At 43.9% G+C, this 22,045-nt stretch overlaps 1 protein-coding gene across 1 annotated transcript in view; it reads right to left on the bottom strand.

The window, feature by feature from the left end:
* Window positions 1–20,798, bottom strand: part of Mfe2 (peroxisomal Multifunctional enzyme type 2) — a 41,143-nt gene extending 20,345 nt beyond the window's left edge. Inside the window, exons 1-13 of the mRNA XM_077700446.1 lie at window positions 20,619–20,798; window positions 14,967–15,020; window positions 13,645–13,752; window positions 13,488–13,547; window positions 11,079–11,147; window positions 10,927–11,011; window positions 9,324–9,388; window positions 4,999–5,121; window positions 4,351–4,467; window positions 3,533–3,595; window positions 3,208–3,270; window positions 2,911–3,045; window positions 413–576 (exon numbers count right to left, since the gene is read on the bottom strand). Coding sequence (XP_077556572.1) covers window positions 413–576; window positions 2,911–3,045; window positions 3,208–3,270; window positions 3,533–3,595; window positions 4,351–4,467; window positions 4,999–5,121; window positions 9,324–9,388; window positions 10,927–11,011; window positions 11,079–11,147; window positions 13,488–13,547; window positions 13,645–13,752; window positions 14,967–15,020; window positions 20,619–20,670 — 1,158 coding nt within the window. The 5' untranslated portion in view covers window positions 20,671–20,798. The remainder of the gene's footprint in view (window positions 1–412; window positions 577–2,910; window positions 3,046–3,207; window positions 3,271–3,532; window positions 3,596–4,350; window positions 4,468–4,998; window positions 5,122–9,323; window positions 9,389–10,926; window positions 11,012–11,078; window positions 11,148–13,487; window positions 13,548–13,644; window positions 13,753–14,966; window positions 15,021–20,618) is intronic.
* Window positions 20,799–22,045: the final 1,247 nt, after the last annotated feature.

Here is a 22,045-nt window from a genome sequence, read left to right as displayed (position 1 = left end):
GCAGACGCAAAACAGCGACACGTTTGAAATGCTCAAAAATAATTTTGAAAGCATCTGGAATTCCAAACGTCATTTGATTTGGGATGTTACTGCAAATGCCCGCGTAACAGGGATAACGAACAAGATTTATGCAAGCTCTCAAGTACCCATGCTCTCAAATCAAGATGTATTCGATGATGTTTCATGCATGCCAAAGGGCAAACAGCTCAAAAATTGGCCCGGTGCATCTGAGAGGAACCTCGAAGAAAGTAGAACTATTTCTACTCTATATGGTGGTAATATGCTTGCACTGAACCTTTTCCAGGACGATCAGGGACAGAGCTCAGGGACAGCAGCGACAACAGACAAGCAGGTGCTCTCAGGGTTCAGATACTAGTGACCAGAACAGCAACAACAAATGAAACGCACTCACCTTTGCGGGGTCGATGTTGAGACGCCTTGTTTCCTCATGCTGTGCCACGCAGCCAAAGACAGCCGGCATGGCCGGAATGACCCCGAAGGATGGCAGCACACAGAAGTCTTCAGCCCCCTCGTAAAGGAACTTGAGGTGGTCCTTATCCTGGGTGGACAGCCCCACTGCAGGACGACATGGTGGAAAAGCTTGTTACAACCCTTTCACAGTTACTACCAACCACAGACTTAAAGTCTGTGCTGTACCAAAAAATGTAGCATTTTTGAGTGATGAGGGGAATAGGTCCCCTCCTCTGAGTTTTTATGAACTAAACTCTCTAAAATGAAAGACTGGGCAACTTGGTACGTTTTTAAAATAAAAAGAACAGCACAAAAATGACAAAACACTAGGAAAAGAGAACAGACAGATGCAGTGCTGTGTTTCTGTCTGTTCTGTCTTCCTAGTGTTCCATTATTTTTGCACTGTCCTATTTCTTTTAAAAATAACCTATTTTGAGAATCTTTGTTGGCATTTCCTTGCTTTTTGCTTTTACAGTTATGAAACTAGCCACACTGCACAAATCGTCAGCGATTAGTGACATCCTTGAAAACCTGTGAAGCTTTCAATCTGACAGAACCGATCAATTACTTTTTTTTTTATTTCCCATGAGTGTATGCTGCATGTGTGTGCCTATGGGGGGAGTGACTGCAGCGATTATTCTTCTGGATATAATAATCTGACTGTCGCGCACCCCTGCTGATTCCACTCCAACTTTGAATCCGGACATTACAGCACATCACATGATGAGGTGGTGATCTGCCTTCACAAACAAAGCCTGAGTAAGTTGTTACTCCTTGCTATAAAGCGGGAAACAGAGAAAGTACAATAAGTGTATTTCAATCTTATTGCCATACTGAAATAGACCATTCCTATGCCCTTGCATATAAATGGCTGGATGCAGGCCATAAAAGAATGCACAACACTGAAGAATGTTCAAGAAAGGCGAGTAGGCTATGCTTTGGGGTTCCAAGCAAGAAGGAGCTGCAGACTTCAGTCACACGACATCCTTAGGTACCTTGAGCCAAACAGTCCACCAGGTGCACAAACTTCCTTTGCACCAGTTGCACAAACAATTGCGCAGTCCTTCAAATCTTAGCAAACATGAGCACTAAGAAGAAAGATTGGACGAGTTCATTGCAATCCAACATGGTGCAGCGCAACAGAAAACTGGGGACGAAAAAAAAATTCAAGCATTAGACACATGGACTGAGCAGTGGTTTGTGTATTTGTTTATAGAAATAACTTTTTCCTGTTCCCCGGTTTTTTGCTGCACTGCACCACAGTAAAACAGGAGCACTTTGGCACGTAAAACTCTCCAGCAAAGAAACAGTTTAGAAATGGGTGGCTTGTAAGGCTGCTCTGACATAGGCCTGTTTCCTTTCCGGAACATATCTGGTGCCTAGTAATGAGTTGTGGTTAACCTTGGGAACTTTTTCGGGATCAGGAAAAAACAAAGAAGCCAAAATTTTAACTGCCTTTGATTAGAAAAACCCAAAGTTTGCAAAACCTAGCGCTTTTCTTGGAAGCAGGCACGAAGGATGTGTGCTTGGATAAGCTGAGCATCCAGAAAAGTAGTTGTGACGGATAGTTTATTACCAGTTGTGAGCTTTGCAGACCTATCTAAAAAGAGGAAATGTTAGAATGTGCACTGCATAAAGCTCCTCCCCCCTAAAGAAGGTGCATTGACAGATTCTGGAGCCCTCCAGGCAGAGAGGGTCCAGCCTGATCAAAAGCTTTCCTTCATAAGGGTACAAAATATACATGGAAAATACGGGACACTAAGTACAGACCTTCACTGGTTTTTAATGCAGTTACAGCACCACAGGGATGCATTCTGAGGATTCTTCAACACACAGCAGAAGCTCAACACCTAGTATGGAAGCAAGAAAGCTACACAACAAGCAATATATGGTGGAATTACCTTCTAAGGCCTGCCAACTGCTCTGCTGCTTAACCAGATATCCTACAGTGTGTAAGACAGCTTTTACTGTGCAAACTTTTACTGTGCAAGCACCCTCGATGCTTCAGAAAAAAAAACCTTTCTCTGTAAAATTTTTTTTCAGAAAACTTGAATTTCCTTACAAAGAAAAAAAAAGAAAAAAGAAAAGCCCTTGAATCTGTCATTGAATCCTGTCATATGCTAGAAGAGGGACTTAGATAAAAGCATTTGTGCCACACTAACTCTCAATACAAGTGACAACAAGTCGGAGGGCATTGAGAATTGTGTAGCTATGTGCACCTCTCTATCGCATCAACTTTAACAAAATGAAACAAAAAAATACCAATAGGGAATTAAGACGGCACTGACATAATCAAATTCAGACACAAAAGATTTGATCATTAGCCCTTGTTGCCTTTCTACCTCTCATGCAAAAGATTATCATAAATTTCCAGAAGGTTAGACGACAGACAGCATTGTGCATAAATTCTGCAAGCTCTTAGAAGCAGAAGTTGCTTGCCTGCCAGTGCATACAAGATGACTGTGTCAGCGTTGTAGACAAACACTGATGGGTCATCGACAGGTCCTGCTGTGGACACCACAGGGTGGGCCGGGGCCTGACCAGACAAGATTTCTATCAGGGACTTGGTCTGGTCTAGAGTGCAAAGAAGTGGGGAAAAAAAAGTTGTCATGAACAGGCCCCACACGCACACATAAAGGTATAGCACACAATACCTTTGTGATAAAGTGAAGTTCTAATTTTAATTGTATTTACACTACTGAACTGTGCACACAGAACTACTGCCAATTCGCTCACCATGAATGGAAGCCATCGGCTGTGAGCCAGTCATATCGGTGATCTGGGACCAGCTGTCACGAACTAAAGGGAAGAGAATGTAAGCACTCATAAGGCACACATAAGCAGTCATTAAGCCCACACAAGCACTTCTAAGTACTCTTAAAAAGTACTCGTAAGCACTCAAAGTTCACACAAAAAGGCTTGCTTTAGGTGTTGAAAGCTGGCTTGGAAGGCACCTCAAAACGCCATTTGTTAATAAGTATGCCCCACATGCAAGCATTTTAACACTTTTTGTGCGCAGAGTATCGATTCCATCAAACTGCATAATTGTGTGTGGACTTACCTTTTTCAGGCGTGAAGGCATTGTCTCCAAGGAAGGCTTTTCCAACTGACCTATGCCACTGGTCTGTAATGAGAAGATATTGTTAGCATTTCCAGCCCCTCACTGAAATTGTTTTTCCTGCTGAATACTGCATGCCACAATGCTTTTGTTTCTTTGAAAGAAGGTCAGCATGTATGCCGCTGTTGACAACTCACGGCCTGGCACAAAATCTCGATTCGCCAGAGAAATCACGGCAGCACTATTTCAACCTTCCTACCATTACTTTGGTCACAGCAAACAAGCCTGAATCCCTGATGATATTGCGCTAGAATACAAACAGATCAACTTGGTCATTTCTCTGGAACGTCTATATCAAAGCTGAAATGCACTAACATTTCTGGACTTGAACCAAGATATTGTCTATTATGCTGCATTGCCTTGCACGGTGATTTCAATAACATAAAAATGACTTGCACTCTGTGGCAGGTCACTTAAACAAGCAATAGATGGCAAGCCAAGGCCAGAGGACACCACACCCAAGTATTTTCCCCGCTGCCTGTATCCTCACTTCCTTTCTGTTGCCCTCCCAGCATTTGGTGAGAACACGAGCGACGTCACACACTGGCTGTCTCTCACTTTTCCCGCTCTTCAAACTTCTTGTGCCTGGCATCCATAATGCTAACGAAAGGTATCTGCCTAGCCAGGAAGCCTAACATCAAGTACTGCTACCAAAGCTACGGGCCCAAACACTCATCGAGAAGTACATATGCACCAACAAAAAAAGGCAAAAATCCCAGAAAAGAGCCGAACGAATAAAAAAAAAAGAAAAGTGAACTCACACTTGCCAACGTAGCCCCCCGCTGCCTCGAAGACGCCACCGGTGTCAGGGCAGTCCTCGTGGCACAGCCACACCACAACAGGGCTCACAAAGCTCGGCCTCAGCTTGTCAAACACCTCTGCAGGAGGAGGGACACGCAGAGGATGCGTCATGCATGCTTGGCACCATGCCCCTCAAGCAACAGCAGCGCTTCACGTAGACAGACTTCTCTAGCCCTCACTCCCTCGTTGAACTCTTTCTTACCACAGGGAACAGACTGGATTTTCCACAGCTTTGGGAAGAAAATTTTACCTCAAGGACCACTGTGCACAACTACATTGTTATCACCTAAAATGCAAATTATTGGATAGCCTTCGAACAAAAGGAAATATATGTGAGCAAGTACAATTAAATTTGGCAAATTTAACACAAGTGCATGCAAGAAAATCCACTTAATTTGCTAATCAGTGAAACATTTCACTTATTTTCAGTGGTAAGACACTAGAGTTCTTCCTAGGTTCCAAAAATACATTTGGAAGACAATTTCTGTTGAGATGTTGCAGCATACTGAAGGCAAGGGGGGTTAAGAAGAGCCAGCAATACAACAGCTCTAACATTCCCGAGTGGACAAAAAGTGCCTACAGCTGGTGGGTGTCACACAAACGCCAACCTGGAGGGAAGATGTCCTCAGTGAGGCGAGATGCGGCGAGTGGCACAATGGTGTTGCAAGCAATGTTGTACTTCTTCCCTTCGATGGCCAGGGTGTTGCTCAAGCCAAGGAGCGCCAGCTTGGCTGGATTAGAGAGCAGGGGAATGGGAAAGCGATGGGAAAATTGAGGCAACATTTTTGATGAGCAATGAACATGCCAAAGAACCCTTGCCCTGCTAGAATTGGATAGTACATTTGCAAGTCCCACTCAGGTGAGAATTCTAAGCTGCAATAAAAATATGCACAGTCTCCCTTTGCTAACATGAACAACCAAAGCTATGAGATCTTTTGTAGGGCCTTCTACTTGCATTATGCACAACTTTACTTGTACAACTGCACTTGCATTATGTCAGTTAAAACTTGCTGTTCGTGTAGGCCCTATACCTATACAGGGTAGGCCCTAGGCCTGCCATGCATTTTGAGCCTTATTGAAAACCCATTTTCTCAGCAACTACTGCACATGCGCATTCCAGCTTGTTTTATTTTATTCACCATTACGTGTTCTTGCAGTCGAACTAGAACCGAGAATATTTTCTCACAAATAACTTTTTAACAATTTTTTTATGAACACAAGTTTTTGTTGCTTTTTCAGAACAGCAGTTCAATAAAAATTAGCTATTGGGTATATGTGTACGATCCTAGTTTAATACTGTGCACTGCTGTCTATTTTATGATGGCTTAAAATCAACCTCTTGTCTTAACAAGTTTTTATAATAATGGGGCAAGCATACCATAAAAATTCATTTCAGGATATTAACAATCAAAGACTATAAAAGGCATGGTACTTGATATTATTTTCAATACAAGTTGCACTGAGCCATTAATCTGACAGCCACCAGCCGAATAGTCCCGGCCAGAGTCAGCTTTTCATTTCTTTGCTTGTCTTCTTGTCTTCGTGATTTTTTTGGGTCGCCTTCTGCTACTTTCTTGGCAAATTATAGTTGACAACAGTCCACCTCACCCAAACACATCACTGTGTTAGGACCTTGTGACATGCCAACTGCGTTCAGCCATTAACACGGGAAACCCACCCTTTGTAGAATGTAAGCAAAGCATCAAAGCAGCAGGTTTGAGCATGTCCATTCCAAGGAGCACCACTTTTTTTTCTCCATGCTACACCATCACGATGTTCCCTACTACAAGTTCGCTGCCTCCTCTACCATCGCTGTGCGTGCAGCTGCTTGTATTGGTACTTCGCAAGCGGTTCACATAAACCACAGAGCAACCATTGACAGTCGTGGTTGCGCCTTTGTCTTTGTCTTCGCCATGAACTCGAACAAGGAGAAAGACCACTCGCTGCAGGGGTGTTCTCAGTTTCGTTCTCGCCAGTGATTGCCACATTGTGTCGATTTTTATGAAGACAGTGCCTTCTAAACGGTTCTCTGGTTTGGCCATTACAAAAACATGTTTTGCCACTGCAGCATCGTAAGCAATAGTACAAAAATAAAAAATCAGAAGAACCGTGCAGAACCAAAGTGGCATCTCTAGGCACGTCTCGCACACGTGCACTCTCTAAAAGCCACCTGTGTCCACTAAACCCCACCAAATGCCTTTTGCTGACAGACTGATTTTTAAAAACCTACTAAGCCCAAAGAAATTGTCTGTATCAGTTTTTAAGAAAAACTTATGTGTGAAAAAAGTGTGAGCTATTGCCGCTGTTGTAAGAGGTCTTAACCCTTTGAGGGTTTTTGCCGTACGTGTACTGTGGTGGTTTTCCGTCACGCAAGGTCTTTGCCAAACGGGTACGATTTCGAGCATCCGTTTGAAATTTCGCGCCATATTAACGATGCATGCTCCCTGGGAGGTGCTGCCACCTCCTGGGACTTACAAGAAGTGTTTGAAATTTGATTGTGCTACCTTCTTGCGGTGAAAAACAGAACTCTCTGGCTTCGGCGCGTTACGGCGTCTGTACGTGTCAACGCGTTTCGTGGTTTCAGTTTCGCCACGTGATCGCATCGGAGGCGTGCGAAACTTGATCCGCGCTCGCTATCAGGGGCGGCGGAAGTTGATTTTGATCTATATTGGCGCTGCTCTTATCTTGTTTATTACCCACACTCACTAGGTATTCTTGCCCTCCTTGCTTGGAACTGAAGTAACCTACTCGGAGACTCCGTTGCGGAAGTTGATTTCTATCTATATTGGCGCTGCTATTAGCTTGTTTATCACCAGCGTGCAGGAGTTATTCTCACTCTCCTCGTTTACTGAGTTGCCTTCGAGTTCTTCAGATGCACGGCAAAGCGGCGATATGGCCCAACGAACTGCCCGTTCTGATGACACCGACCGCGATGACTCTTCTGACTCTGAGTTTGCTCCTTTCACCGAGTCTAAATCGGAAGACAGTCTTTCTTCGGAAGAAGACAGCTCATTTTCAGACACGCGCTTTATGCGTGCAGACTGCGTTAAGGCACTGTGTGTAGACCCGTGTTTCAAGGAATACCACACTCTGAAATACTATTGAACATTTTTCAGTTCTAAGTGATGCTGACCCCAAAATACTGTTCCTGATAATTTTTTACCATTTAATCTAGACTTTAGACATTTTGTACATTCCAAATCCGCAATAAACTAATTTGACCACCAGGGAAAGTTTTTTTCAAAAAAATTCGACCCTCAAAGGGTTAAAGGCGTGACCGCTCGTCACTTGGTTTCAAAAACGTCTTTTCGCTCAACCAACATGTGGAAAAACACTTGGGGGACTGCATATATTAAGTAAAACCTGTGCACTCCAAAAAAGTATAAAAACCAGAAATCAGCTAATTAAAAATTTTTTTCTACCCCATGCGCTTAACCAAGTTACAAACTAAGATCACATTTCTAACTTCACAATTATAACAAAGAAGGTAGTACATATAAAGTATTTCTATCACATTATTACAATTTCATGTTAGCATTATTGCAAGCCTTGCTGCAAACTAAACCAAACTGCAGCTTTCAATGCAGCCCAAATACCATTTCCTAGTATATAGGAAAAATTTTTCGTTGATTTCACCCAATTTTAAAACGCAGAACTCGCTGTTGGGCTAACTGGTGATAAGACTTCATGGACATGGATGGGATAGCTAAAAAGAAGAGACAGGACGAGCGCACGCTTACTACTTTATTGAAAAATCATTCATGCTTATAGTGTAACTTCACTAGCACATGCGTACAAGTGTGACCATCTTTATCACATGAAAGACCAGTTAAAAAATTCGTATTAATTTTCACACAAAGATATGGATGGTTCACCGATACATTGTTCGCCATTCTTTTAAGAGTACAAGGCCTCAATTAGTTCCTTTGCCCCCTGTTCTAAGCTCTTGCTCAGTACCTTAGTTTTATTAAAGAATGGCTCGCATGGCTTGCTTTCACATGCTATGCAGTGGTGCAGTACTAGGTGGGAGCCTGTTTTGTTCCTCATAGACATCTGGTGTTCCCTTAGGTGGTTGTTTAAACAGTGGCCTGTTTGGCTGATGCAAACCCTCCCAGATGTGAGCGGAACCATGTACACAACCCTCATGTACGGTGTTGTATGCCTTTTCAAGCAAACTGGTGTTTTGGTATTCCTTTCAGGATCTTAGGGTGCAGGCTATCTAATTTGTGCAGGGCAGAAAAAGCAACTGGCACTTTGTGCCTGTTAGCCACATTTTCCAGCTTGCGTGCCACTCGATGGACATAGGGGACAAGGACTGTTTTTTTACGCCTAAGGCCGTCTGTCCTATGGGCTGTGCTGAACTCAACCTCCAGTAACAAAGACTCAGCCACCGCTGTCAAAACCACTAAGGGAAACCCAGCCGCAAGCAACCTGGCAACCCGAGTGATGAAACCTTCCTGGAGGTTGTCTTTCATGTGATAAAGATGGTAATGTTTGTGCGCAGGTGCTCGCGAGGGTATAAAGACATGTACGATTTTTCAAAAACTAGTTGCAAGTCTGTGGTCGTCCTGTCTCTCCTTTTTCGCTGACCTGTCCGAGTGCACAGTTTTATATCTCAGCACGATGAACCAACTAGCCCAACAACATGTGTTACTGAACTTCATCGTGTGGAGCCCAACAATTAGGACAAGCGTACCCTGTGTCCTCGTTTGCAGAGCCTGGTTGCTTTGAATTGCAGTAAGAATTCTCATGCTTGAGCAAAGCAGACACAAAAAAGAATGTTTTTGTATAATGATTCCACAGCATGGACACTGATTGACAAATCATGTGCATGGCAAAAAAGCCACTGTTCAGGAAATGTGACTGCACATCCGAGAAGCCTCGTAACAATCAAGGCCTTAGACGCATTCAAGTTACAGGTGTTCAAGCTTACCTGATGCATAGTTTGCCTGGCCAAAGTTTCCATATATGCCAGCTCCTGAAGCCGTCATGATGACCCTAGAAAGGCGTCACAAACGACAAATTTAATCCTCAAGCAACAATGAATGTACATTTCATGCAGCCTTTTTCAGACTGCATGGCATTGCACACGAGAGAGCAGCAAGGCAGCTGCAGTCAAGCGCATTCCAGACACCCTTTGTCCCCTGCTTCACACTCGCCTAAACAGTGCTTCTCAATGAAATTAATGACTACCATCCAGCAAGGATGGTTCGATTCAGTCTTGTACTGGGTAGGCATGACAGATGCATCAGGTGGGACAATCAAAATTTTTAAGAAATGCAAAACAAAAAAATTCAGACACCTTAGCAATGGAGCTGGTGGTCTTCACTAGCTTTAACTTGGCTTTTTTTTATTTCGGCCCCTTTCTTAGGAGAAAAATGGTTAAAAAGAAGCTTTGTCCATGCAAACTGAGTTAAATCAAAGTCCACAATCCGCCCTCTTGAAGTCCAAAATCCAAACTGCCAAAGCCCTGAAGCCAAAGTCTCCTTCAACTCAGCCCAAGTCCAAAACCAATGCCCACACTACGAACACGAATGAAATGCTGTGCGCCATGGATATGATGATAGCGCAATCGGATAGACACTGGCTTCATAATGCGAGGGACGCAGGTTTGAATCCAACCACAGGAAGTTTTGTTTTGTTTTTTTTTATGTGCGGAGCACCTTAGGACTGCACAATGTTCGTCCACGTCCGTGCACATGGCATTTATACAATCGCAAAAAATCACACAGGCACCGGCAGGATTCGAGCCTGCGTCCGGTAGACCAGACACAGTTAGTGTCAGTCGTCTTACCCATTGGGCTACGACCGTGAGTTAGTACCCGAGAGTGAAACGGCTTACTCGCTCACCTGTAGCTGTGTGGAGTACCTTAGGACATCCCAATGTCCCTCCGCATCCATCGATGCGCACACCAGCATCAAGCAAAATTCGATTTGAGCCGTGAGTTGGTTTCATTTAGGGAGTAATCAAGGTGCAACTCACGGCTCAAATCGAATGACGATCGGGGTGCAAATTGGATGTCACTCGGGGCACAACTTGGATGCCATTTCGAGTCCCTGTACTACGCACCCACGCCATCATCCACGGAACGGAGATGCTGCCATTTTTTTTCTTTCTAATTGGCTGCACGTGTTACTGTTCCCCACCGCTACTAACCTGTTCCCTTGCGCCTTTGGGGTGGCCTAGTGGTTAGGTTGCCGATTTCACGTAAAGGTTCCGGGTTCAATTCCAGGGGCCTCCCTAACAACTTTTTCTTGAGACATGCACTCAACACTTGCTCGTGGGCTCTTTGCTTCCGCGCCACTTTCCCTCACATTTTTCTCCCCTCACCATTTCACCAAGCAAAATTTCCTGTTAACGATTGGCACGGACAGAAAAAAAGCTTCAGAGGCTCCACTATTCAAAGGAGGCAAAGCAGCAGCAGGTGTACAAAAAAATTCATCTCTACACATTATTAGGCGAGGAGAGGCTTGCAAACCCGCGATCAGGATCTGAATGCAAATGAAAGGTGCGTGCAAAGTGAATGTGCCATTACTTTCCATAGCCTTGCTTCCTGAAGTAGGGCCACGCTGCCTTGGTGACCAGGAAGGAGCCCCTCAAATGCACCCGGTGAATCAGGTCTGAGGAGAGAATGGGGAGTTGTGGGCATCAAAAAGAATAAGGAAACGGGCCCCTTTCGAAGCTCACCAAATTCTTCAGGTGTCATGTTGACAAATGCTTTGTCTCGCAAAATCCCTGCATTGTTGATCACGATGTCTGGAAGAAAAAAAAAAACAGTATCTGGAGGCACAAAGAACGTGACATGAGAGATAACAGCACTAAAAAGGCGTAGTTCAAAAAATCTAAAAGGCACCGTTGCATCAACACCACATCACCACTGGGCTTTGAGAACTAATCACTACTTTGCAATATTAGACCAATGTTGCATGGTCCCAATGTTTTTCTGCTACACTCCTTTATGCATCTTGAGCTAAATAAGTTTTGGCATACTTATAAAAACAACAACCAATAATCTTGCAAATCAAGTTGTCGAGAAACATTACATAAATAAACCTAAGGCCATACGTAAAGAACAGTACTTTTATGTATAAGCTCTGAAGTTCTATAATTACATACAGTACCATTCATCCTAAGCCAGGGCTGATCATTAGTGAAGTCTATATTCCAAACCTTTTAAGTATGCTCCTTGTAGTGTTTTTCAGAACTGATTTTTTTGTTTGTGTTTTACAATGTTTGTAAGACATCTTTACACCATCTCTACAGCCTGTGGAGACCTCCAACAACTGTCACTGGGCAAGAACAATTCATATTCACAAATCAGGCTCAAAATCCGAACTAGTGGTAGGCTCATTTCTCAAATGAACATCCATTTCAAAGCTCTTGAACATGCCATTTTTAAAGCAATCTTGGTCTATTCAGAAAATAATAACCTTTTATATAATCAAAAACATGGATTCAAAGCAGGATTATCCATGATGCAATTAGCAGAGATCAGTAACACCATCATCATCATGCATAACGTGGGCAGTCAAGTTAGAGGTCTGCATGGGCTGACTACACTGGGATGCAATTTTTTTTTTATTTTTCTTCTTCTCAAGATACCATTTCTTTTTTGGTGTTTCTGCTCGCCAGTGTTGAAGACCAGTGTTGGTCTCTAACCAGTGTTAGTTTCTGCTTGCTAGTGTTGTGCCTCTGCCAAGCTGCTGATTACAACAGCTTTTCTTAACTTAGGTTCCCAATGTCATGTACCAAGTACAAGATACAGATGAAAACAAAAGAAATACAACAATAAAATATTGTACCAGCACCCCGGAGTTGTGGCTTTAAAATGAGGAAAAGAAGAGCGGCAGCACCCCCCATGCCATACATGCTTATGTGGGTATTGGCATCAAGCAACCGAGAAAGAAGTATTTGAGGAGGGGAATCCGCTGGGCTATGACAGCGCGGGCGAGCGGCGCATTAATGTCACTCTCTGGCAAGGAGGAAATGCAGCTTACAGAGCAGCACAAGTGATGATGCGTCAAGCGTGTTGCCATAATGTACATGTTCTTCTACGGATGCGATGCACAAAAATCATAATATCATCGGATATAGTATTGCAAAAATTGCCAGATTCCTTTCAGTAAAGTAAATAAATAGCAGTGCTGGACATTTTAGCAGCAGTTATTAATAAATACTGCCCTAGTTACAAGCCGCACCGCGCTTGAAACGAAGCACTAGAAGGAATCCCGGAGCGAAGTAGAAGACGTCTGCCGATGCCGCCTTCTCGACACGAGTTGTTCACTGTCGCCGCTCCCCCCTCTCACGGGCTTCTCAGATTTGTGCACGCTTTTCATATTGCACAGGCAAGGCGGGGAAGTTAGGACAGTCTAAAAATGAACTAATGGCCTCGAGGATAAGAACCATCATTCACTGAAACTAATCATACCTAGCTTCTCAAACACTTTTTTTTATCGTAGGTTTCGCGTAAAAAAAAAAAAAACCAAAGCTCCTTCGTCTAACGACAACGACGTTTAAAACACGAAGATTTCTCCTTCCGCAAACCTACTCTAATGAAAGTCCAGTCGTGTGAGGGATTCGCCGGTGTCGTCTGCCCATGACGGCAGCCACCTATGCACTCACTGACTTTGAACGGGCGAGCCCTTTCGGAAAGCACGCCGCGCGTGTTTTCCCTTTGGCGTCTCACAACAAAGGGCGCGTCGCACCGCTGGAGCAAGCCCTGTTGCGCTTTCTCAATAATTCTTGCTCCGTGCATCAAGCACTAAAATAAACTAGCAAGACCCCACCATTTTTGGTCACTCTCTCCCTAATAATCTGTTTATAGAATGCCGTACTCTGTACTTGCAATCTGTGTAAGCCCACAAAACATAAATAATGTTCCAGACTCAAAACTCTGCTGTCTTCATTGGTCCTTTTAAACACATTGGTCCTTTTAAATGCATTAAGACTTTCATCACGTCCAATCCTACGCAACAAATGAGCATTTCCACTGCAGGGCTCTCTTAAAACCAAGCCTCAGCTAAGATGACTGACAGCATAAACATTGTGCACTGGCAGCTGTAAAAGTTAGGAATGGAAGAAACCAGTGCAACTGACCGACGCGGCCGAAGTTGTCAATCGCAGTCTTGATGATCTTGTCACCTTCTTCAACGGAATCTGAAGGCAACAAAAAAGTAAACAATGAGCGCAGTTCATACACGCACACGATTCTGTGTGGGGTCAACTTTATATGTAGATGAAAATAAGCGCTTACTGTAGTCCGCCACAGCTCGTCCTCCTTGCGCTTTAATCTCGTCGACAACCTTGTCAGCAGCCGAGCTGGACTTGCCCTCGCCGCTTCGAGACCCTCCCAAATCATTGACTGTAAAACCACAGGGCACGATACAGCTTGTCAAACCGTTAAGGCCAATTTATTGCAAAGGTATGCACACAGTAGAGACACTGAATGAGGAAAAAATATGGAATGAAACTTTATTCCCACCCTGCACAAATTGCTACTGAGTATAAAATCCCAACAAGCAGTCCTTTTTTTTGTAGTTCCTTTTGCCTCAGTAAAAAAAGAACACTTGTACAGTTTCTGCAAATACATTCCAGAGGTGCTGTGGCAGGTTGTTCAACTAGATGGTGCCCAGCCGACTTCACTAGAATCCATTCGTTTCCCTCTAAAACCATTTCAAAGCACAGGCACCTGCAAAGGAGTGTATTCACAATGCTACGCAAGTACGTTTTAGCCAATCATGTTTCAGTCTGGCAAACTACACTAACAATGCTACGCAAGTGCGTTTCCGACAATCATATTTCAGTCTGGCAAACTACACTAACAATGCTACGCGAGTACGTTTTAGACAATCATACTTTAGTCTGGCAAACTACGCAAACAATACAATGCAAGTATGTACGTATGTTTTAGACAATCATATTTCAGTCTGTGAAACTACACTAACGATGCTACGCAAGTACGTTTTAGACAATCATATTTCAGTCTGGCAAACCACACTAACAATACTATGCAAGTACGTTTTAGACAATCATATTTCAGTCTGGCCAACCACACTAACAATACTACGCGGGTATGTTTTAGACAATCATATGTATTTCAGTCTGGCAAACAACACTAACAATGCTACGAAAGTACGTTTTAGACAATCATATTTCAGTCGGGTAAACTACACTAACAATACTACGCAAATATGTTTTAGACAATCATATTTCAGTCTGGCAAACTACATAAACAATATTGAGCAAGTACGTTTTAGACAATCATGTTTCAGTCGGGTAAACTTCACTAACAGAGCAGCACGTTCAATTCTTCCCATTCAGAGAAACAGACAACAGCAAAAGATGGAGCGGATTCGCTTCCTTTTTGGGACAATAAGCAGATAAAGAAAAAAAACGGGTAATTCTTTTGTTTCGAGCAGTTCCTCCTACACTTGCAACAGCTGCCATAGGAGTTCCCTTTGGGAAACAAAAGACCAAGGAAAAAGTCACTGCACCTACGAAGCCACCAAGGTCACTCATGCGAGTCTTCAAGGAAGTTAAAAAAGAAAAAAAAAAAGAAAAGAAAGCAGGAATTACCAACAACAGCTGCTCCCCTATTGGCAAACAGCAGTGCATACTCCCGGCCAAGACCTGCAAGTAGAAACACAGTCACACATAAGCCTTCAATTATGGCAAAAAAATGGCCCACATATCAGCACGTGCTGCAAAGCTTGTCCAGAAATTCGCCCCATTGTTTAGCCAGGTGTGCAACATGAATGTATCTTTGTCCCATATGAGCAGGACGATCAGGCCTAGACAATAACCTTGAAATCGCGGCGTTCGACACACCAGAAATATGTGGGAACCTTATTCACGAAAGAAAGGCTGTTTCTGGTGCCAGGACAAGGCAATAACACAAACAAGAATTGTGCAAAAAGAACTATCTTTTTTGATAAGAGAAGATTTTATTGAAAGCCCTTCAGAAATACCAAAAAATTTACAAAGCTGACTTCGATTAACTGTGGGATTTAACGAGCCGAAGCTACACCTGGGATATGAGGCCCACCGTAGTGGAGGGCTCTGGATTAATTTTGATCACCTGGGAATCTTTGATATGCGCCAAAATCTCGAAACACTGGCATTTTTGCCTCAATCATAAAAGCGGCCACAGCAGCTGGGAATCAAACCCGCATCTTTGGGCTTAGGAGTACAACGTCATAGCCACTGAGCCACTGTGGCAGGTCTCCGACTTAACAAACCTCTTCTGGGACAGTGAAGAGTGTTTTATATGGTGCATACATCTTTTGCGCAAAGGTTATCTTGTGGAGGTACAATCGTCTACACTAACTGCAAGACACAACAGCTTATATGCAGTGTGCGGTGCAAAGCTTGAACCCTTCCTACAGCGATGTTATTTCTCCATTCAAGTGATTTTATGTCTCCAATTTGCAAGTATGCTCTTTCTGTGAAGAGCAGCCAACAGGAGCCCAGCCAAAATTTTAAATGACAAGCACTTGCAGGGTATTTGCTTTCTACCCAATGGTAGAGGGAATCCCATTCGACAGCTTCCATGTGATGCTGTCACATGAGCAACTCAAATTCATTGAGTTGATGGTCACTCAACTTTTCAGTGGTCATTAGCCACTGGAAAGTTGACGGTAAAACAAGTACAACGTTCTAATGTCATCATACTAATGTAGTTAGACAACCCTTCTGAATGCAGTTGGACATCCCCTTTTGAACTCTGCAGTTATGCTAATGTCTGAATATTGCAGCGACCATTAGATCTACTAAAAATAAAAGTTCAACAAGAATGCAAGAGCTATTTTCACTTTGTGAACAGTGATTGACCAGCAAGGCCGTGAGATGGGTCCAAGTCAATAGAATACAATTGAGTTTATTTTACAATGTTTTTACCAAAAAATATTGAAAACGACTTTTTGATCACAAAAGAATGGGGCGAGATAGTTGTTCTCGCTTTGGACGTAAGGGTGGAGTCTGAACACATTGCTTATTGCACTTATTACATTGGGGTCTGTTGTAATTCAAAGTATTGGAAAAACGAATGATAGAAACCAATTGTTTCTCTTGGAAACAAATATTTGAATACCTCCAAAAATGAATGAAAGCTTGAACTTCCTCCAGGGGAAGCCAAAGTACATGAATTGTGCAATGTCCTTCCACAGAATGGTTGGGGACATATGTGGTCTTGAGAATCATCCCTACAGGAAGAACGCCACACGCACACCCACAGTTTACTGAGACAGAAGCTGCATCCGAATTGTAGATAACTACTGGCTGCCCAGTGACCTGGGTGCTTGGGACTGGACCCACATATTCGAGAACCTGGAGTCTCAAATCTGCCATTGGTAACTGCACTGCCGCCAAGGGCCTCTACAATTCATGTGTGCCCTACAGCCCTGCAAACTCCCCAGCTTTCATTCCCTCCACAGAAACTCAGCGGGATCTGGAAATGATCCCAGCTCTAGAAAGACTTTCGCCGCACACTGCCACGTGGTGCACGATTGTTTTGTCCAGGTCATTCTATGGCGACTGCAAGGCCTGGTTTTTGTGGATGTGCTGATTGTGTTGGTTTTATGAGCCTATGAAGAAAAGCGCTGAAATGTTCTGAAATAGCTTTGTTGTAAGACGCATTGTACTAGTAAGATACCACTTAACATTTTTAACTGTGGAAATTACACAATTAATATTGTGATTTCATGATTTATTTGCACAAGACAATGAAGCCACAAGCCCAGCAAAGCCGATGGGTAAAATGTTTGTGTGTCTGTTCGCCTACTGATGTGTATGTTGCAATTTAAAAATAAGTAACAGAAATGAATGCACGAACAAGTCTAGAGAAACATTGAAATGATGGCGATGGTGCAACGCACTATGAAATAACTTCCAGATTCTCTTTAGACACAGACTCAGTGCTGTCACAAAAATCCACTGCAGATTTTGAGTACAAGCACTGCATACTCACTACGTACGTGGCTGGGAGTGTGTGCTAGAGGTGTGCACGGGCTCGGGCTTACCCAAAAGCCCGGGCTCGGGCCACCCGACTTACTTTTCACCTGGGCCCGGGGCCGGACTCAGGCCGAAATGTAAATGCATCAAACGGGCCGGCCCGGGCTGGCTCGGCACAGTGAAGCAATACTTAAGTTTTCTATGATATCACAGAAACTACATGTTGCTGACGCGGTAAAAGCACGGGTTAGGTTTCTTTTTACATTCCACGGGACTTATCGTTAGGGCCTGGGGCACATGTGGGCACACGGCAAGCCGGTAAGTGTGAGAGATCTGCAACTGCATGTCTTGGGATGAACTGGGCAACACATGCGGCTCAGCGACACACCGCCTAGGGAAGTACAAGGAATGGCAATTCAGCGTGACTAGTTTCCACCTCTAAGTTCGGGCGAAGATGGAACACTTTGAACTGCAAACACTGCTAGAGAAACCTGCGTCTCCATCTGTTTTCTGTAGCAGTGCCCTATTCAGAGTTGCGTTTCCTTCTCTGAGCCAACAAAAGTGAAGCTGTCAAAGACTGAGGTGACCATTCAACTTTAGTTTTGCTTTTTGTTTCGGCGAGAAAACATCGTGCCGAGCGTAGCTGGTGGTAGGAGGTGGCCTGTGCCCTCGGGCGTCGTGGACGGAAGACGAAGACGAAAGGAAAAGCGCAAAAGGGGAGTAGGGTGGCTTAAATGCTCCAACAGCCAACTAAACAGTGACACTTAATATTTGAAACTTTATAGATAAGCGATATGAATCGGTAGAACGTAGTGAAGCGGCAACAATAAAATGTGCATAAATGCACGCGTGTACTTTGCGTCTCGATAAAAAGAAGGGACCGAGTCTGACAGCCCTATATACTCTTGAGGAAAGGAAACGTATACGAACGAATCAACAAAGCAAGTACACACCCTGTTTAAACAAACACGAACCGGCTGGTCCCCTGGCATACAGGTTCCATTTCTGGATAGCAATTGCAAGAATCAGGTTCAAATGCCCAAGGTGCCATTCTATTTTTAATTGCTTGATTTAATTCATTCATGGCACATTATGAAATTCTACACAAAAGGCCGGGTGGATTTGTTCCTATTCGGTGAGCTCCAGCTCTTTTTTTTTTTTTACTTTACAGTGGTTTGGGCCATTTCGGTTTCCGCTACTTTTCTTGAATATTTTTCAATATTATCATCAATTTGTCCGTGGTTGGGGGGTTTTTGGTTCATCTTTTTTTTATGTTGGGCGGTTTGGTCACCTTTATGTCGGTTTCAATTCTTTCGTATGCATTTGAGCGAAGGACAGCTGCGGTAGGGATATGTGCATGATTGTTATGTTTAATTGGGGTTGTTTTGCCCGTTTAATGTTGGTTTTGCCTGTTATCGTTTCCCTTACGATGCATTTCACTGCCTTTAGGTAGTTTTCGCTTCCAAACGTGCTCCAATCAGGCGTGGGCCCCTACGGTATTTGGGTTGGAAACACGCAGCCGAGCCGGGCCATAAGGTTAAGGTCTCAGGCCGGGCCGGCCTGTCGGCCTTCTTCGTAGGGTCGGGCCGGGCCTACTGCGATAAGCACCGGGCCCGGGCTGGGCTCGGGCCCAAATTTTCAACCCGTGCACAGCTCTAGTGTGTGTGCCCGTGTGTGAAAGACATTTTGTAATATGAGGGGACATCAGCTCGTGCATTCACAGTTTTTCTATGTTGACAGTAAAGAAAATAAACAGACAAGACCGCCTGAAAATGCAACATTTGCCTCTGGGCACTTCTCTAAACGGCTGAATTCCCTTTTTGTGCTTTTGCTGCATAATAGCTGGACTAGGTAGGTGTAACGTCAAAACACAAAGTAAAAGTAAATGACTTCTCATCGAAAGTTCATGACAGATAATAAGGCAAGATTCCCACGGACTGCTCTGAAACACACGTTCCTGTGCACACACAAAGTATGCAAGAATGACAGGAAGATGCAATCCCACTAAACTGTTCTAGCTCCCCAGGAAACCTTCTGCATCAGTGTAAGTCTGTTTTCATGACGGAGAACCCTGAAACTACGTTAAAACTATAATGCAGCAATTAGCATATTACAGGCAATCATAAGGTTGGTGCTCATAGTATAGATTGGCTTATTTAACTCTTCAGTTACGCAACAGCAAGCAGGAAAGAGGAGCTTAGAAAAGGTTTATAAGGGATGGACTAGCACCACTGCAGGGTCTCTGGGAAGAACCCAAGGTGCTTTTTCTTCGTTTTTTCTCCCCCCCCTCCTTTTCACTAGATGAATGCCGTCGCTAAGAGCAAGAGTAGAGAGCAAATCCAACAAAGGTAAACCAATGGCCATGTTTGGTACGAAAAGAAAACGTCAGCGAAACTTAAGGAAAGCTTTCGAAAGCCTGACCTTGTGCTTGTACGCGGCTATAAAGACAAGGAAAAAGTATTCGCCACCTCAGAGGAGAGAAAATGAGTGAAAAAGAAAGACAACTGCTTTTCAAGATATGCTCAAAAGGGGTTATCGTAACAAAAAGTTGTTGCACTGCACACAAAAGCTGATTTGGCGAACAAATAAAATACGCGTCAAAGTCACTTCGCTTGAACACGAGTTGATATATGCAGTAGCCATGCTACAGTAACTGACAAGTCAACTGCGCAACAGGTGTCCTTGAATTTGAAACGCGTTGCGATACGCGCGAATTTCGGAGTCCACCAGAAGGCCGCGATGAAACGACACGATTACAAGGTCGCCGCCCACTGGAGCGTACTCTGGGTCACCAATAAAAGGGACAATGCCCCCTTGGCATGCTCCCATGAACTTCGGACACTAGCAGTACAACTGGTGCGCTGGTAAGTGTCCATTCTGACCAGTAAGCTTCCTTTTCCACTAGTACGCAACCCTCAGTCTCGTCCTATTCAAGCAGCCATAGCAAACGTACCAGGTGAAAAATAACGCAAAGGACCTCAGGAACTACCCGGAAATAGTTATCGTCACTTGGGCTCACTGCATCGAGAACCGATGCAAAATTTACTTATTTAATTTTCTAAATAGCACTATTTACGGGTGACCCGCCTTAAATCAGCTCCTACTGCACGCTTAAAAAAGTACCCGACAGCCATGCACGATGCTGAGACCCGAAACTTGAGAACAAGGAAGCTAAATACGAAGGCCATGTTACCCGTCATAGAAGAGTTGTTTTGATTAAGATCAAATGACGATCAGCTGTTGCGGCATTAGCAAAGCGTATCATTTGTAGCGCCTTACCTCCGCCGGCACCTGTGACGACCACAACTTTACCGTCAAACCTCAACGCCATGACGACGGGCAGTAAAGTGCACGAGGAAGTTGACAGGTCCGCGCTGCCGACAGAACCTGTCCCGTACGCCTGAGTACTCGAGCAACTTGGTTGGCCTCGGCTGCTGCCGCCAGCACAAACAGAAAAACGCCCTCCCCAGTTCTCCTCATTCTCCTCTCCCCTGCCCTCCTCCAATGTCACATACTTGAGAGAGATGGCGCCAGAAATGGGCCCATACTTTGGCGCAATATTCAAAAACTAAGTTACACGCATACCAGTTCGTACAGTTTTGTGAGACAATCCTGAGCAGCTGTATTTGTTTCAACACCATGTTGTTACTATTTTCAAGAACAAGAGATGATTAATTTTGAATTCCAACGATAAATAGTAGGTTTAAGTACGGTATGAGTCATCTTGTCGTGGGGGAAAATAATCTGGATGAAATCAATCCGTGGTGGTAACTCAGGTACGGCGACGGCTGACGGCCAAGAGAACACGATATGCGAAATGTGATAGCGCATGTCACATCGTGTTTTAGTGTGCCTGTTTAACATTGCGTCTGTTTACCACTTAAATCACTTGAGATTTGCGGATGACATTATCTTGTTCAATGAATCAGGGGAACAACTGCAATGAAGGAATTGCACTCCGAAAGCTACCTAATAGAATTAAGGATGAATACGGAGAAATCGTAGTGTCAAACAGACACGCAGAAATCCTGATTACTGCATTTTTTATTGCAATAAAATTTGGCCGCAGAATGACAGACGTGCGGCGGCTGCCCCAATTAGGCTGACACACGAAAGGATAAAAGTTTAATTGTCTTGCATCAAGTGATCCTTTTTTTTCCCTCCTGTATAAAGGCGTGGCACGCGTAAAACCTAAAAAGCACTGGCCCCTGGCCACGTGGTCATGCGGCGAAGCATTTGATGGGCCGTTAGTTACTAGGGTTGCAATTAGCTTTATTGAAATACTGCCGTGAAGGTCGTTGTCGATTCCACAGGACACACGCGCACCAAGAAATCGTCGCGATGGGGTGTGTCCAATAACTGAAGCCAAGTTAATATCATAGCACTGCACGCCTCAAAGCAATACGGAGGGCAGGGCAGGTACCGGGGGTAGCGAGGATCTAACAAAGCAAGATACAGATCGTTCTGTACATTTAAGAAGCTAAACTTAATGTTCATGAGAACGAAACGTTATTTTTGCAAATGCATGCGGAAGAAATACAACATAAACCCAAACCTCAATGTTCCATCAGCCTCAGAAAACTCACCAACTTCGAGGACATCACCTTACGCCAACATGACGGTGCATTTATCGGCATTTATTTTCATTACAAAAATGTGTTTACTTTCATTGCATATTTCCTTACACGCAACCTGTCATTGACTAA

The sequence above is a fragment of the Haemaphysalis longicornis genome, unplaced genomic scaffold, assembly GCF_048455015.1.
Source record: "Haemaphysalis longicornis isolate Haplotype H1 unplaced genomic scaffold, Haemaphysalis longicornis Haplotype H1 scaffold_2, whole genome shotgun sequence".
Lineage (NCBI taxonomy): Eukaryota > Metazoa > Arthropoda > Arachnida > Ixodida > Ixodidae > Haemaphysalis > Haemaphysalis longicornis.
Note: the sequence above shows the minus strand (reverse complement) of the source record. Positions and strands in the feature narration are given on the sequence as shown.